Source organism: Coptis chinensis, chromosome 7 (assembly GCF_015680905.1).
Source record: "Coptis chinensis isolate HL-2020 chromosome 7, ASM1568090v1, whole genome shotgun sequence".
In the NCBI taxonomy this organism is placed as follows: domain Eukaryota; kingdom Viridiplantae; phylum Streptophyta; class Magnoliopsida; order Ranunculales; family Ranunculaceae; genus Coptis; species Coptis chinensis.
In genome coordinates this window covers 95,451,636-95,467,450 of record NC_141462.1, presented here as the reverse complement: position 1 = coordinate 95,467,450, position 15,815 = coordinate 95,451,636, and the positions used below count along the sequence as shown (strand labels likewise).

General features: G+C 41.2%; 1 protein-coding gene across 1 annotated transcript; it reads right to left on the bottom strand.

Moving 5' to 3' along the window:
• Nucleotides 1–9,533: 9,533 nt before the first annotated feature.
• On the bottom strand, nucleotides 9,534–11,418 carry LOC147490229 (uncharacterized). The gene is made up of 2 exons (XM_086573477.1): nucleotides 10,629–11,418; nucleotides 9,534–10,432 (listed from the first exon to the last, which is right to left on the bottom strand). The coding sequence occupies exons 1-2, from the start codon at nucleotides 11,211–11,213 to the stop codon at nucleotides 9,650–9,652; spliced, it is 1,368 nt and encodes a 455-aa protein (XP_086429603.1). The 5' UTR covers nucleotides 11,214–11,418; the 3' UTR covers nucleotides 9,534–9,649.
• Between the last annotated feature and the right edge of the window lie 4,397 nt (nucleotides 11,419–15,815).

Sequence of the window (15,815 nt, the reverse complement as noted above, 5' to 3'; positions counted from 1 at the left end):
TTCGAGCTCCTTCTTCAGCGTCTTTGCCTTCGGATACTTTAATCATTTAATGGTTTAACAGTAAAGAAATTTCGAAGCTTTAGATCTAAATACTTCAATCGTTTCACGGTGATCGACTAACCATCATTTCTAGGTTTATGTATCTTTTTCAGAGGTAGTGGTGGAAAGTTGAGAGAGAGTGGTGAAGAAGATGAGATAGATGGGCACTGGGCCAGAGAGCAGTGTTTGGGTTGTAATTTTTCTGAGAAAATGCGGTCTTTAATTGTAATTTTCGTTCTTCATGCTCTTTTACCGTCACTTTATTTAGTAAAATTCCACAACATTTAATTGAAATAATTCTCTAATCATTGGTGATGGCTTTAGCAATTTAGTGATGCCAAAATGTTGTCACAAAATTCCTGACGCCAATTTGGTGTCACAAACGAGAAAAACCCAGTGTCACAAAAAAGCTGTTATGGTGTAGTAAAGGGGAAGGGCATTGCCGAGACAACTGCTGTAACTGTTGCTCTCCCTCCTCCTTAATTTGGCGATAGGAGGAGGGTGAGTGATGACATTCCCTTCTCACCACAATCTCTAGATTCTCCTGAAAGGGAGATGATCATGGAGATGAGGCGTTGGGGCCGAACCGATAAACGTCATGTTACCAACAAACACTCTATTAATGATGTTGACATCGCGCTTGGAGTTCCGGAAGTTGCGTGACTTCCTGTTGACAAAGCGGAAGCCAATATGATTGGGAACCTGGATCTGTCCTTTCATCGATCTGTTGTTCATCTTGCCAAGGTAAGACTTTTTTCGCTGTTCAATGTTCTGTTACTTACACATTCTATATTATTTTCCAGTTAGTGAATAACTTTTTGGCTATGAAAGAACCCATCTTTGCGGCCTGAGCCGATACATCAATTGATAACATGGCTACCAGTGAGCTGATTTGGGCGAAAGAGGCTGCTGAGAAAAGAGTTGAAGAGCTACAGATCCAGGTGGACCAACTTTTGGCAAAAGAGAAGAAATCTGATACTGGCTTCAAGAACATGAGAGATACTATCTCCAACCTCCGCAACTCTCTGGTCAAAGCCCAAAAAAGAGCTGCTGATGCCGCCTCCTGGAAAATGAAGTTCTTGGAACTGCGCTCCCACTTCACCACCCTGTAAGAAAAGCATGACCAAGTTCAAGGAGAACTTCACCATAGGAATACCAAGATGAGGACCTTTGGCCAAGCCATTACCATGCAAATGAAGTCATGTCAGGTTATGAGAGAGATCTCAAAGAAAAGCGCCTACGTTATGATAAGAAGGCTGGTGATCTCTTGGCGGAGACCTTTGAGTTCTACTCTAAAGTGGTGGAGGAAATGAAGAAGAGGTCAGCTGAAAATGTCATTCATTTTGCTCTAAGAGTCCTTGATGTTTCTGAAGAGTCCTTCAATGCAGCCAAACAAGTTAAGTTTGAGGAGGCTATTGAGGCTACTGGGTATGTTTCTCAGTTAGATGATCAGGGGTGGGTGACCAACTATTTCATCTTATTTCCTAATCTGAGCACCAGTATCTCCGCGATTCAGAATGAACTTATGCTTGATGCCTCCTCTTCTGAAGAAGACACCGATGATGACATGCCTCCCGTTCAGCTTCCTTTTTTGCCAGTGCCAGTTTTAGGTGAGTGTTCTGTTCAGCCTTCAACTGTTCTAGCCAGTCCTACCACACAGTCAGTTCTTGAGAGTGGTCCAAGAGTTCTTGATGATGGTGCAGCAGCAAGAACTGATCCTGAACCGAAGTTTGATTATACCCCTGCTCATCAGGTTAAGTAAAGACTTAGCTATTCAATTCATGATTTAGAAAACAATTATTTTGAAACAATTATTCTATGGGTCTGTAATATTGAGCTATATAGCTCACATACTATTTATTTACTGAGCTCTGTAGCTCTTCTATTTTATGCATGCACTTAAAGCATTTTATGTTATATAACATATAATGATATGTACTACTATACATATTCTACCCCTGATGTCCCCAAAGTTCATTTGGAACAACAATAGGTGACCCTCGAAGGCTAAACAGGTTAAAATGAGGCATAATCAGAATCTGATCAGGATATCATGGGAGCCGCTCAAGTTAACTGTAACTAAAATTTCTATCATAATAGAGACATAGTGCCCAAAGGAGCCATGTGACTTTGTGAAAGTAACTTGATGCCTTGAGCACAACACTGGGTTTAGTAACGATATGTCCTATTTATTTAAAAAATAAATATGTTATTGCCAGAACCATGTCGATATGATTCCAGGTCAATGATTACGTGCTGGGATCTGGTTCCAATCTAGATCTTCCTAATAACCCCCATGTTTGATGTTATGAGAGCTCTAGGAACTGGCATACAGTTCGGGCTCCCAAGAACACTATCTTTTGCTCCAAGTCAAACTGGCATGCAGTTTACTAAACAGTTAGTGTGGTTAGATTCCCTAAAGGCTTAACCCATCGAGGATAATCGCAGTCTGAAAGAACTGGCGTACAGTTCAGGCTACATGGAGAAAGGAACTGGCATATAGTTCAACCTCCCCAAACTCAGTATCACTAGTTCTAAAGCAAATTGGCATACAATATTCTTGAACAGATAGTAAGAAGATAATTCCCTAAAGGCTTAGTCCATTGTGGATAATAAATAAAGAACTGATGCAAGGAATAAATTCTATTGCAAGGTGAGGAACTTTATTGATGACTGGAGAGAAGAAACAATGCATAAAAGAGTATGAAATAACCATTTACTAATAGTACTTGCGAAGGTGCTGGGCATTCCATGGTTTGACAAGAACGTCATCTTCAATAGTATGTAGGTAGTAAAAACCAGTTCAGCCAACCTTGTCGATGATGTATGGTCCTTCCCAGTTGGGCCAAAGCTTGCCGTTATGCTCTGGGATTTCACGTAGGACCAGATTTGAAAGCTCGAATTCAGACTCTCTTATCGTATGATCTTTTCGGAATCTGTTGGTTGGCAGCCAAGCGCGCAGTGCCTTCCCTCTTTTCATCTAGTAGATCCATTTCTTTGCATAATAGTTTCTCATTATCCAGGGTGTGCACAACGTCTGACTTCTCAATTGGAGCTACCAGTTCGGGAGGTATGACAGCTTCAGTTCCGTAAGTCAATGAAAATGGGGACTCACCAGTCGATCGTCTGGGCATAGTTCGACATGCCCATAGGACCTTAGATAGTTCCTCGACCCATAAACCCTTTACCTCATCTAATTTGCACTTCATGTTATCCAAAATAACACTATTAAAGGCTTCAGCCTGGCCATTGCCTTGTGGATACCTTAGAGTTGAGAACAAGTGGGTAATGTGAAACTCTTCACAGAGTTCAGCGACCAATCCGCCAGTGAACTGTTGCCCATTATCTGATATGATAACTTTGGGTATGCCAAACCTGCAGACAATGTTGTTCCAAATGAACTTTGTGACGTCCTATTCCCGAATGAAGATAAGGAGAACTGCTTCTATCCACTTGGTGAAGTAATCCATCGTGACCAGTAAGAATCTGACATTGTCGGGAGCGGGTGGCAAAGGTCCCATAATATCAGTACCCCACTGTGCAAATGGTCATTCACTAGCTAACGGGTGCAGCTCTGTTGCTAGAGCATGGATAAGTGGAGCATGTCGTTGACACTTTTCACATTAGAGGCAAAATCTTGTGCATCCTTTTGCATATAACACCAAAAATACCCTTGCCTTAGGATCTTGAGGGCTAGTGTTCTGCCTCATTGTTAAAGGCATTCCAACCTATCCGGATGGATTTCTCCAACCACATGTTGTCAGGAGTGACTAACCCACAACTCCAACTCCTGCGCACCTTTGTCATTGGAAGATCCATCCACAAACAGTTGCCATCCGGAGCTCGGCTCCTAATTTTCTAGTCAGGTGTTTAGGGATTCAAGTAGGATGCCATCATCTGAACTGCGGGTTGTTGAGTCGTACCTAGTGTAGGTCATTGGGAAATCTCTAAAGAATTCTGCTAGTGCCTGACCCTTCTCTGAGATTCTTGGGACGTAAATAATATCATATTCTGACAGTTGCACGGACCATTTAGGTAACCTTCCTGTTCTCTTTGGCCTTTCTAGAACTGATCGTAAATGGTACTCTGTGATTACTCTAATAGTGTGGGACTGGAAATATGGTCATAACTTCTCTGCCATGAAAACAAGGGTTAAAGCGACTCTTTTGAGTTTAGAGTACCTTGTTCCTGCAAGTAGGAGCGTTTGACTTAAGAAATAGACAAAAATTTTCAACTTTCTTTTCATCCACACGTATCAGTACAGAATTGATACCGTAGTCCAATGAACAGAGATAAAGACCCAAAACTTCTCCCTCAACTGGTTTGGAAAGGATTGGTGGTGCCCCCAAGTACGTTTTGAGTTGATCGAATGCTTTCTGGCATTCATTCATCCATGCAAATGAGGTATTCTTTCGCAGTAACTGAAACAGAGGTTTGTACTTATCTGAACTCTTGGAGATGAACCTGTTCAGAGCTGCTAACCTGCCTGTAACTTTTTGAACCTCTTTCATATTTATAGGTGAAGGCATTTCTATGAGTGCCCGGATCTGATCTGGGTTTGCCTCGATTTCTCTCTTAGTAACTAGATACCCTAAAAACTTTTCCTGATGAGGCAGCGAAAGCACATTTTGTAGGGTTGAGCTTCATGCGATACTCTCGGAGAATGTCAAATGCACGCTTCAGGTGGGAGAGATGATCTCCTTGTCTCAGGCCTTTGATCAATAGATCGTCTACATACACCTCCACAATGTTGCCTATCAATCCTTCAAACATTTTGTTTACCAAATGTTGGTACGTAGCTCCCACATTTATCAGTCCGAAAGGCATTACCTGATAATAGTACATGCCATCCTCAGTTGTGAAACTAGCATGCTTGTGGTTCCTTATGCAATGGGATCTGGTTGTAGCCAGACGACCCATCCGTGAAAGATAATAGTTCATGTCCAGCCGTTGCATCTACCAATTTGTCAATACGTGGAAAAGGGTAACTATCTTTTGGACATGTGCGATTCAGATCCGTGAAGTTGATACATATTCTCCATGACCCATTCTTCTTACGTACTGGGACAATATTAGAAATCCATTCGGGGAATTGAAATTTATTTCCCTGACAAAATTAGCTGCCTTTAGCTTTTCAACTTCGACTTTTACCGCTTTGGATCTATCAACACCTATCTTTCTTGGTTTCTGCTTGACTACTACTACATCACTGTGGACATTAAGCCGGTGGCATGCCACATGGGGGGTCAATTCTTGGCATTTCTTTGAATAACCAAGCAAACATGTCTTTGTGTTCTCGGAGGAAGTGTATTAGAGCATGGCGCTCTTCAGAACTCAACAAGGTGCCGATAAAAGTGGTTTTTGGCGAGCTGCCTCCCACAATTTCCACTTCCTTTAACGGCTCTAGTGAGGGGGGATCCTCCCTCTCTCTTGGGACCAGGTCTGGGAGAGGGGGATCCAACTATGACTGTTTTGTAGCCAGAGCGTAGCATGTTTTGGAAGCTACTTGATCTCCTCTGATTGTCTCAATTTTCCTTTTATGCGGGAACTTTAGACATTGGTGATAGGTGTTGGGAATAGTGCGGAGTCTGTGCAGCCAGGTCCTACCCAAGATCATGTGATAATGTGATAATGTGTGTTAGCTTTTACCACAACAAAATTTATGATGAGAGTTACCGGACCCATAGCTACGGGGAGCTGGATCTCCCCGACTGTTAGAGCTTTGTCCCCGCTGAATCCATACAGGTTGGAGTTGGTAGCGACCATCTCTGAATCAGGAATCTGCAGTTTCTTGAATGCGTCATAGTATAACACATCTGATGAATTTCCTAGGTCAACCAATACGCGATGCAAATCATAATCTCCGAAGAGAGTGTAAGAACCAGTGCATCCTCATGTGGACTCTGGATGCTGAAACAGTCAGCCTCAGTGAAAAGAATGAGTGGATCTTTATGGGGTGACGTGATGACTTGAGCACTCATGGTCAGTTCACTGTTCATGATCATCATTTGCTTGGCGACGCGCATTTGGTATCGTGCCCCCTTTTCTATAACCTGGCCACTCCGTTTGCTTGCCTTTCCTAAAATCATGTTTATCTGGAGCCGGTCGTTGAGTGGTCCAGTACTTGGGGGATCCTGAACTGACGTGTTGATCTCCTCAGGTTGTACAACATTCACCTGTTCATGTGCTATGAACTGCTTCAACTACCCTCTTTCAATCAGATCCTGTAGTTTATTTTTCAGGGTCCTGCAGGCTCTGGTACTGTGACCCTTACTCTTATGAAACTTGCAGTAGGTCCTCTGGTCTCTGATACCCAAGGAGCCTGGCATGAGCATGGCTGGCCATTTGACGTAACTTTGGTTCTTGATAAAGTCCAGGACCTCATCTGGAATTTTGTTCAAAGGGGCAAAGTTTCTTTCCATCGAGGGTAGAGCTTCTTTAGCTCCTTCCATACGTGGCTTCTTTTGTGGTTTTCCATTTGCACTACTGGCTACATTTTGGTACTGCCCTCTGGGCATTCGTCCCTTTGATGGGGATTCAGCCCTTTGGTGACTACGATGACAATCTCTTTTTAGCTTTTGAGGGGAAGAGTTCCCGTTCCCCTCTCGAGGGGCCACAGGAGCTGTCTGATTTGTCTTTTTTGCTTCCTAGCATCGGTTCAGGACATCCTCCTCCCACCCCGCATGAGTTTCAACCCTGTCTAGGAGTTCCTCCAAATCACGGGGTGGTTTCCTGGATAGAGATCCAAATAAGGTGTTGTTTTCATCCAACCCTTGTTTAAAATCTATTATAGCAGTCTGTTTGTCACAAGACTCTATCTGGATGGAAATTTCCATGAACCATTGCATGTAGGACCTCAATGCCTCTCTGTCCTTTTTCTTGATATTGAACAGTGCATCGATCCATTTTGGTTGGTGCTTGTTGCACGAGTACCTGTTTATGAAGGTCCTGGACATTTCTTTTGAAGACCTGATCACCGCTCAGGTAACCTGTGGTACCACTAGAGTGTAGATCCAGACAGGGAAGCTTTGAACTCTTGACACATGACATGGTCATACCTTTCCTATTGTCCCATAGTGGCACGATATCTGTACACTTGATCCACCGGATCTGACTTGCCATTGAAGATACTAAACTTCGGTTGTCTGTAACTGCGGGGATATGACTTTCTCATTATTCGTGATGCGAAAGGGGATCTGCCTGCCCTCAATATGGCGGATTGAACAAGGGAGTCTTGCATTTTTCTCCCCTTGCCTGTCATCCGATGCATCTGACGGATCAGGTCATTCTTCTCAGTTTCCCACGCACTTTCTTTGGTAGAAAGTTTCTTGTTTTGGGTTCTTTTTCGGTGTCGGGTTCGACATCACTATCCTAGTCAGTTGACTCTGGGTCTGATGTTGTATCCAAATCCTCATCCGAGTTACTATATTTCCGACTCTGATGGTTCGCATCGAACTGGTTCCCCACGCCTTGGGTTCTTAGCACGACCTCCTTCTGGAAGGCCGTCATCATCGAGATCGATGAGTGGCTCCTTCCCTGTGTCAGATTGATACAAATGCCTCAGCAGTTGTAACTCTCGCTCAAGGTTGCTTTTTTGCTGTTCCAGAGCCTGTACCGCCTGAACAGACTCTGGGTTGGTGAGAACAACATTCTCACCATTTTGACGTTCCTCTTGAGCATTATTCTTAGGGACTACACTGGGAGCAATTGGTCCGTCGGTGCTGGTCATTGGTCTTTGGAAGGGATTATTCGTATCATGGTGACCAACATTCTCTCCCCGTATCTCTGCGTGCTCTTTCTTCTTTGACAAATGACATTGCGGTGGTAGCGCCATTCTTTGTTTTCTTTGCTCATGCCATCACAATGGTAAAAGTTTTTAAACTAAATCAGTCGTTTGAATGAATGTTTACCTGCTTTCGTCCCCACAGACAGCGCCACAAGATGTAGGGGATTTTCCAAGTATCCCCTGATCTTCCTTTGTGCCTTGTGATAGATCTAAAAGTTGTTACTTGGTAGAGAAGGGATGAGATGATGTTGAGTTCAGGGTTGAACCGCCTGGCGGCTGCCTACATATCTCCTTGTTTATTTAGGAGAATCAAACCCTATTTTGTGTAGTTCCTATGAGTGAATTCCTATGGTTTATATAGGAAGAGCTTTGAGAGTCCTAGGGTTAGGGTTGTCCTCACCACTTGTGAGTTCCCTTCCATTTTTGGACTCTACCTTCCTATTATGAATTCTTTCCTCATGAAAGTCTAAATCTAGACCATATCTTATTAGAGGTAGATTTCCTTATTGATCATAATGTCCCATCGTACATGGGAAGATTATATCTAAAAGGTAACTTTTAAAGATATGCCATCACGATTCCTTCCTTATCATCAAAAATCACCCTCTTCAGTTTCCTTATGTTCAGGAACTGTCTATATCAATTCTTAACGACTTGGATAATTGTTATGCTTAGAGGCGGTCAGTCACGTGCCTGGCACATGCCTACTAAACACTCGTGCTAAACACGAGATCACTTATTCGCAGAACTGATCCGATGGTCTTCATCTCATTTTGGACATCTATAGTCCTGACCGGGTTATTTTCCATACACGTGTCATCCATATAATGACAGGAAATCCCCCTTACACAGTATATATGGGATACCATAAACAAAATGAAGTTTTAAGGGGCAAAAGGATATATGGGATACCATAAACAAAATGAAGTTTTAACAAATGGGGGCAAAAGGAAGCTCCTAGGGAAGGAGATGATCATGGTTTTCCTTAACATGAGCCAATCAAAAAAGCCTTAAATGTCTTGAAGCTTTTCAACAAATGCCAAATCAAAGATTGGGCCATACAAGGGCATCCTCTTCACACTCTAATTCTACTCCTAGTTTTGAACTTTTAGATGCGAATGTATGGTTTTCCCTTAACATGTCAGAAGTACTTATATCATATCAAAATGGATGCTGCTTATGACTGGAGTACGGGATGAGCTGGAGCAGGAGTAATAGCTAGGAATGGGGAGGACACAGCAACAGGAGCAGCTATCCAAAGGTACAACCGTACAAGGCATGCAGTGCTGAGGATCAGAGGCAGATCGAGTTGATTGAAGTGGAAGTAGCAATGAAATTGGCTAAGGCAGTGGGTGGAGTACAATATATCTTTGAGGGTGATAATGCCTCTATTATACTGGCTCTGCAAAGTATTACTAGTCCATGTAGCTGGTTTCTTCCTACTGTAAGAAACTTTATTTTGAGATCCCCATATGTGTTTAGGTGTTGCCAGTTTAAGTGGATTAAGAGGCAGTTTAATGAGGAGGCGCATGACCTGGCACAATGGGCTAGCCTTGGCCAAGCCATCAGGCCTCTACCAAATTGTATGTTAAATCATAACTTATTTCCTTGGAGCTTTTAATTTATAAGATTGGGATGGTTTTGCTTTTAATTTGACCTTGTTTTTTGTGTGTATTGGGGGAGACCCTAACAAAAGCAGTAAGACGCATACCTGAACTTTTACTATTATTGTTTTTTCTTCTTCTCCTTTTTAGCTTTCCTCACCACTGGGAAAGCATATATACATGAATCAACACAAGTGATCAGAAAATACTGACAGTCAAATCAATCAGACTCGCTGGAATTATCATCTTCTTTCTTGTCCAACAAGGAAAAACCATGGGAGAGAGCAATGGAACCAAATGACAGCCAGAGACCAACAAAGGTTAAAAAGACGGCAAATGTCTTTTGTTGATAAATCTTCTTGGTGGTAAGTTCAATTGCCTCCAAGAAAACAACCTGAACTGAAAGTACAACTAGGTAGATAGAGCTCCGTACAAATGCCCATCTCACCGAATCATTTTTAAACGGCATTGGTACTATAAGAGACAATATGATGCTCAGCGACGCTAAAAACCCGATTGTATCCCAAAGAAGAAACGATGTGAACTCCTTGCGATTTAAGTCGTATATGACAACAGTCCCTGGTTTATGAGCAGGTGGTGAGGTTGTGTTGGCTGCAATTGTGCTGTTACTAGTTGTGTTGTCACTCCAATCTTGCCAAAAACCCCCTGGAGGTGACAATGCGGCCTGAAAGGTCATAGAAGCTGTTAGTGATGCCATCATCATAATCCCATTCCGCAACTCCAGTACCAATTCCTTTCCTTTCTTTTTGGTGCTGTTTTCCGTCTGTTGGCTTAAAGTCACATCAGTAGCTGAAACCTGAACTTGAATAGAGGATGCTTCATGGTTTTGTGATATTTCTCCTCCTGCATCTCGAAGCATCTGACCAAGTTTTATATCGTTTGACTGAGTAGGAGTCATCAACAGAACTTCCAGGGCAGTTAGGCCTCTTGAGTTCATCACACTCGCGTCGACGTTTGTTTCTTTCAACAAGAAACTTACTATCTGCATATGAAAACAATAATATCATTGAGCTGGGTATTAGCTAGGTACAAATTGATCATTATCATATCATCTATGCCGAGGTGGAGAAGTTAGAAATCTATTCTTTGGAGGTCTAAGAAAGTTTTTTCCGCTTAATTATGTAGCTATTTGCTCCTAATAAACTAAGACACTATAGTACAACTTTTGAAGCGCTCACCTGGTGCTGCCTGCACACAGTGGCTAGATGTAGTATAGTGTTGCCTTCATCATCCATAAAATTGACAAGCTCTTTGATACTGGGCTTCTGAATTAAAAAGGAGAAGGCTTCTCGCTGGTTATTTCTTACTGCAAGGTGAAGAACTGTCTCTCTTTCATCAGTTAACTGCTGAACTGATTCTGGGCATGCCGTCAGCAATGCGCCCATAACACCGACCCTACCTTTAGAAACTGCACAGTGAAGAGGGATTCTTCCATGTACATTCTTTTGCAAGCAAAGCTCATTTAGAATTGAATGAACAAGTCCAAATTCTATAAACAACTCAACTGTTTCCCGATGCCCTTGTGTTGAAGATATGTGCATAGGACTATACCCATCTTGATTGAGTTCTAGAGCAGATGATGGATGTAATTTTATTATCAACGTCGCAATAAAATCAACATGCCCAAACATAGAAGCTATGTGTAGAAGTGTCTCCCTTGATCCTATTGCAAAAGTTGCTAGAACTAATGGGTTCTCATCCAATAATTCAAGCAGCATTCCCGTGTTACCCGTCCGAGCAGCCTCCAACAACTTCTCAGCCATTCTCGTCGCTTCAACTTTAAAACTAGGTTACTTAAGGATATGGAATGCTAGTTAATTAGCCAAGTCAGATTTATAGTAATAACTATACTAGCCTTGTTCTGCTTCCTCTGTTTCCATGTTGTCTCAACGAAACCGCCGGGAAACTACTCCCTTGGAGTTTTCCCAAAACAAAAAGACATGAAAGTTAATCATCAATCTTGAACTTATCGACAGAATAGAATGATGCTAAAGATTAAATCCTTCTAAAGCAGACAAGTCAAGCATCTGGGTATGATAAGTGTATAACTCCAAATATGTATCTATAATGTGACACTGAAGAAACCATTGGCCAACTCTGGAGATAGGCCATGCATATATAGATGATAGATCAGTACCAACAATTAAACCTTAAAGAAACAAATCAGCAAAACCGTGTGGATAGGACGGTCACTAGATCGACTATTATATAAAACTGAGTCATCTTGTTTTATACATTGTTTCTTTGCTTGTCCTCTGAAACTAAGAAAGGATTAACAAACTAGTGAGGAGTAAATGAGTAATGCACATTCTGTGGAATAATGTGCCATGGGAAAATGAACAAAAAAAAATCTCATAGTAAGGAGTTCAAAACTTGAAAGGGATTAGGGTTAACTAGTATTACACCTCCACAGATGAGCCAATACCCTGCCCTGCCCCCCTACACACACCGTGTGTTTTTTTAGAGGGGAGACCCTAATTTCCCAACCTGATCTAGTTGGGGGTGTAATACTAGTTAACCCAACTTGATCGAAATGCCCCATTTTCAACTATTTGGTTACTAATTTTCTCCTATGAAATTTATTTATTCTTTACAATTTTTGTTTGGTTCGGAAAAATTAGTAAATGAATTCGTAGACTTGAAAACTACCGTTTAAAAAATAACTTTTATGTTTTTAAGTTTGACAATATCAATTGTATAATTTACCTACAAAATTACAACAAATAATACTACGAAACGTCGTCTCGAATATTCTTACTAGTATTACCCTCCAAAATTAGGGTCTCCCCACACACACACACACACACACACACACACACACACACGGTCAAACTTTTAGATCAAATAACTGAAAATGACACAACACACACACACAAACACACGGTCAAACTTTTAGATCAAATAACTGAAAATGACACAACTGCCCCCCACCTAAGTAAATGTAACAACCTGTTTTCTTTTGTGTAATATTGTATGTCTTTACTATTCTTTTAGGGCCCAAGCCCAAGTGATAGTTTAGAGCCAAAAGGAAATACAAAGTCGGTGAACTGCTAGTCTCCAAACTTTGTAAAACTCTTCAAGAGATAAGAGATAAGATAAAGTTAACCTTCAAGAGATAAGATAATGTTAATCCTATAGTTTAGGGTAGAGATAAAACAAAACAATAAAAGAACAGGAGGTTGCTCAAGAGTAGGGACGCAAGCTTTAGCTTCTAGTGTCTGACGTGTTTCCGACCGTCGACGATCAGGCAAGTTTCTCTAGCTTGCATCTATCTCTTTCTCTAGTCCTAGAATGCTATTAGATATTATAATGAATATCATGTGCTTGATTTCTAATTTATTATGCTTACTTTGTTATTTTTGCGATTATAAATTCATAGCGTCCAATGCGTTAAGTCGAAATTGTTGTCGTGAGTATGGAAGTTGCTGGTATTCATATGCCATTAATTGAATGATCTAATGTTACTGAATGCCTTGTTTGCCTAGGAAATTATGATTCTTTATTAGATATTTGCCTTATATCATGCTTGAGTATTGCTCTGTATAAGATATTTGAGATGTCAGAGAGCATGCTTGTATAAACTGAATTCTTTTCTTTTAATCGTCATAAGATTTGAACGAATATTGACACAAGGTGTGTGTGACATTATATCTTTATGCGTAAGTATATATATATAGTTGCATAAAATGGCAATTAAGGAAAAGTTCGTCGTATTACTTGACCAGGGGAATATGGGGTTTGGAATTGATGGAATGACCACAATTACCATACCATATGTACAATCAGGGGCGTAGATGTTATTTTCCTACAAAGTATAATTAATAAAATATCATGAATAAGATTTAATCACATACCAATGAGGTGACACATTAGTATCGTGAGCTTACAGTTAAATCGTAGTATTCCTTGACTAGATTTGGATGATAGTTCTTGTTAGAGATTACTTGCTGGGTGCGTTGATTTATGCCCCTATTTACCAATTTTACAGGTGAGCAAGGTTTAGCCCATGGAGCGTGTTCTTAGAGTTTCGGCAAGATCTGGGTCTCGAGTTCTTTAGTTTAGTTTGAAAGATTTATTTTGGTGTCCAGTGTTATTCAAGACTTAATAGATTTCATTATTTGTTAATGAGACTATATATGGATGTAATAAATTTCTTTGAGACAAGTTTTCAACTCAGAGGTTTTAAATGTTGATTTGTTTATTGATTTATTTCTCTTTTGGAACGTTTTTGGATTGTATTATTGAGACTCTGGATATTTCTGTTAGTTAGACCGGCCGGCTAATGAACAGAGATTTCTGGGGTGTTACAGTTGGTATCAGATCCCCAAGTTCAAGGTCTTTTAGGGAGTTTGTTGGTTAAGGTTGGCCACCTGATTGTTACTAGTTATTGTCTTTTGTACGTGTTTTCTTTTCTTTTTGGTTAAGAGTCTAGATTATGTCATAAGGTTAACGTTTTATTAAGTACGTGTGAGAACGAGTAAGATAGTGTTTGTGTTCTAATTCACGATAAGAATTACTTGGAAAAAAATGTGGTTGGGGTTTAGTAGTGTTGTGACTGATGTTCTCTTTTATTAAAATGTATCAGAACTTTATGGTGATGAATAGAGGTACCCGAACACGACAAGGTAGAGGCGCCAGTGCACCTAGCGTAGGTATAGGTGTCAATGCACCTGGCATTGGTAGGGGCGCCAATGCACCTGGCATTGGTAGAGGCGGTGCAGTACCAGAACCTAATGTTGAGCAACCACCACAGTGGGCACAACATTTGATTTGATTCGCCTCGCTTTCGGTGACTCGGGGGTTGTTGGTTTTGAGAGAGCTGGTGTTCCACCTGTTGGTGTGGCACCTATAAAGCGAGCATAGGGCTGAGGTAGTGGCTCCGGGAGGTCGGGGGGATGATGATGAAGCATGGCAGAAAATGGTTGAGAGGTTCATAAAACTTAAGCCTGAGAAATTTTCCGGTACTAGTGATCTGGGAGATGCTGATAATTGGAGAGAAGATATGAAAAAGATCTTTAACGTACTTAAAGGCAATGAAGTACAGAAACATAAGCTAGTTGTTTATAGTCTATCTGGAGATGCATCCAAGTGGTGGGAATCTGTCTTAGCGGGAGAAGACCATAATACTATTACTTGGATTGAATTCTGCATAAGGTTTGATGCACAGTATTTTCCAGAGAGTATTAGGTCTACGAAAGTGACAGAGTTCATGACATTAGAACAGGGTAGTATGACAGTGACTGAATATGACATAAAATTCAGACAACTCCTTCGATTCGCGTCGGATATGTATCTTTCAGATGAAAGGAGGGCTAGGAAGTTCGAGGATGGTCTTGCTCATCCACTTAGAAAGGCAGTGAAGGGTCGATAGTTTAAGACTTATAATGATGTTGTTGAGTGTGCTCGCACTATGGATAGGAACTAGATCACATACTTCATGACAGACCAAATGATGCTAGTAAGACAGATTCGAAGAAGGAAAATAAGGACAAGTATGATAACTATAGTAAAAGATTTAAGGCTCAAAACCAGCAAGGTCAGAATTCTCAGCCATGGAAGAAACAGAGAACAGGGTGGCAAAATCATGGACAGACACGACAAGGAGACAGACTTATTCCTCATGAAGAGCGGCGTTGTTATCGATGTGGAGATCAAGGGCACATTGCTTCTTATTGTAAGAATCCTAGGAGAGAATTTCAAAACCAGAACTAGAGACAAAACCAAGGCCAACAGAGGGGCCAGGGTGGTAGACATGATCAGCAGCAGGCACCATTTCAGGCTCGGGGCCACATGAATGCTCTTGTTCAAGCTGAAGTGGGAACTGTAGTTCCAGCAACTGTGCCATTACGACACGCTGCACCACTGCCAAATGGTCGAGTTTATGATGCAGTACCTCATGATGGGGGTGCTAATGGAGTAATGGTAGAAGGTATTTTTCAAGTACATTCTCAGCCTGCTAGAATACTTTTCGACTCTGGTGCTAGTCATTCTTTTATTGCCGCTTCTTTTTTGTCAAAATTGGAACTTACTTCTGATATTTTGACACCACCTTTAGAGATAGTGACACCATTGGGTAGATCTACGGTTCTAGATATGGTGTGTCGTCGTGTGACTATTTCTCTTGACGACCTTCATTTGTCAGCAGACCTAATTGTGTTTGATATGTATGGGTTTGATGTCCTTTTGGGAATGGATTGGTTAGCATCATTCCATGTTTCTTTGGACTGTTTTTCCAAGACTGTGACCTTTCAGGTCGAGGGATAAGACTATGTGGTCATAGCTACTGCAAAAGGAAATTTTCTAGCAGAAGCGTACCTCGCATTTGTTGAGGTTAAAATGGAAAAAATGTTGAAATATACATGTAG

Bases quoted from the DNA above. Each gene is read 5' to 3' on its own strand.
- LOC147490229 (XM_086573477.1), bottom strand. From the start codon at position 11,213: ATGGCTGAGAAGTTGTTGGAGGCTGCTCGGACGGGTAACACGGGAATG. The intron at 10,433-10,628 runs GTGAGCGCTTCA...TTTCATATGCAG, and splicing joins CTGTGTGCAGGCAGCACCAG to ATAGTAAGTTTCTTGTTGAA.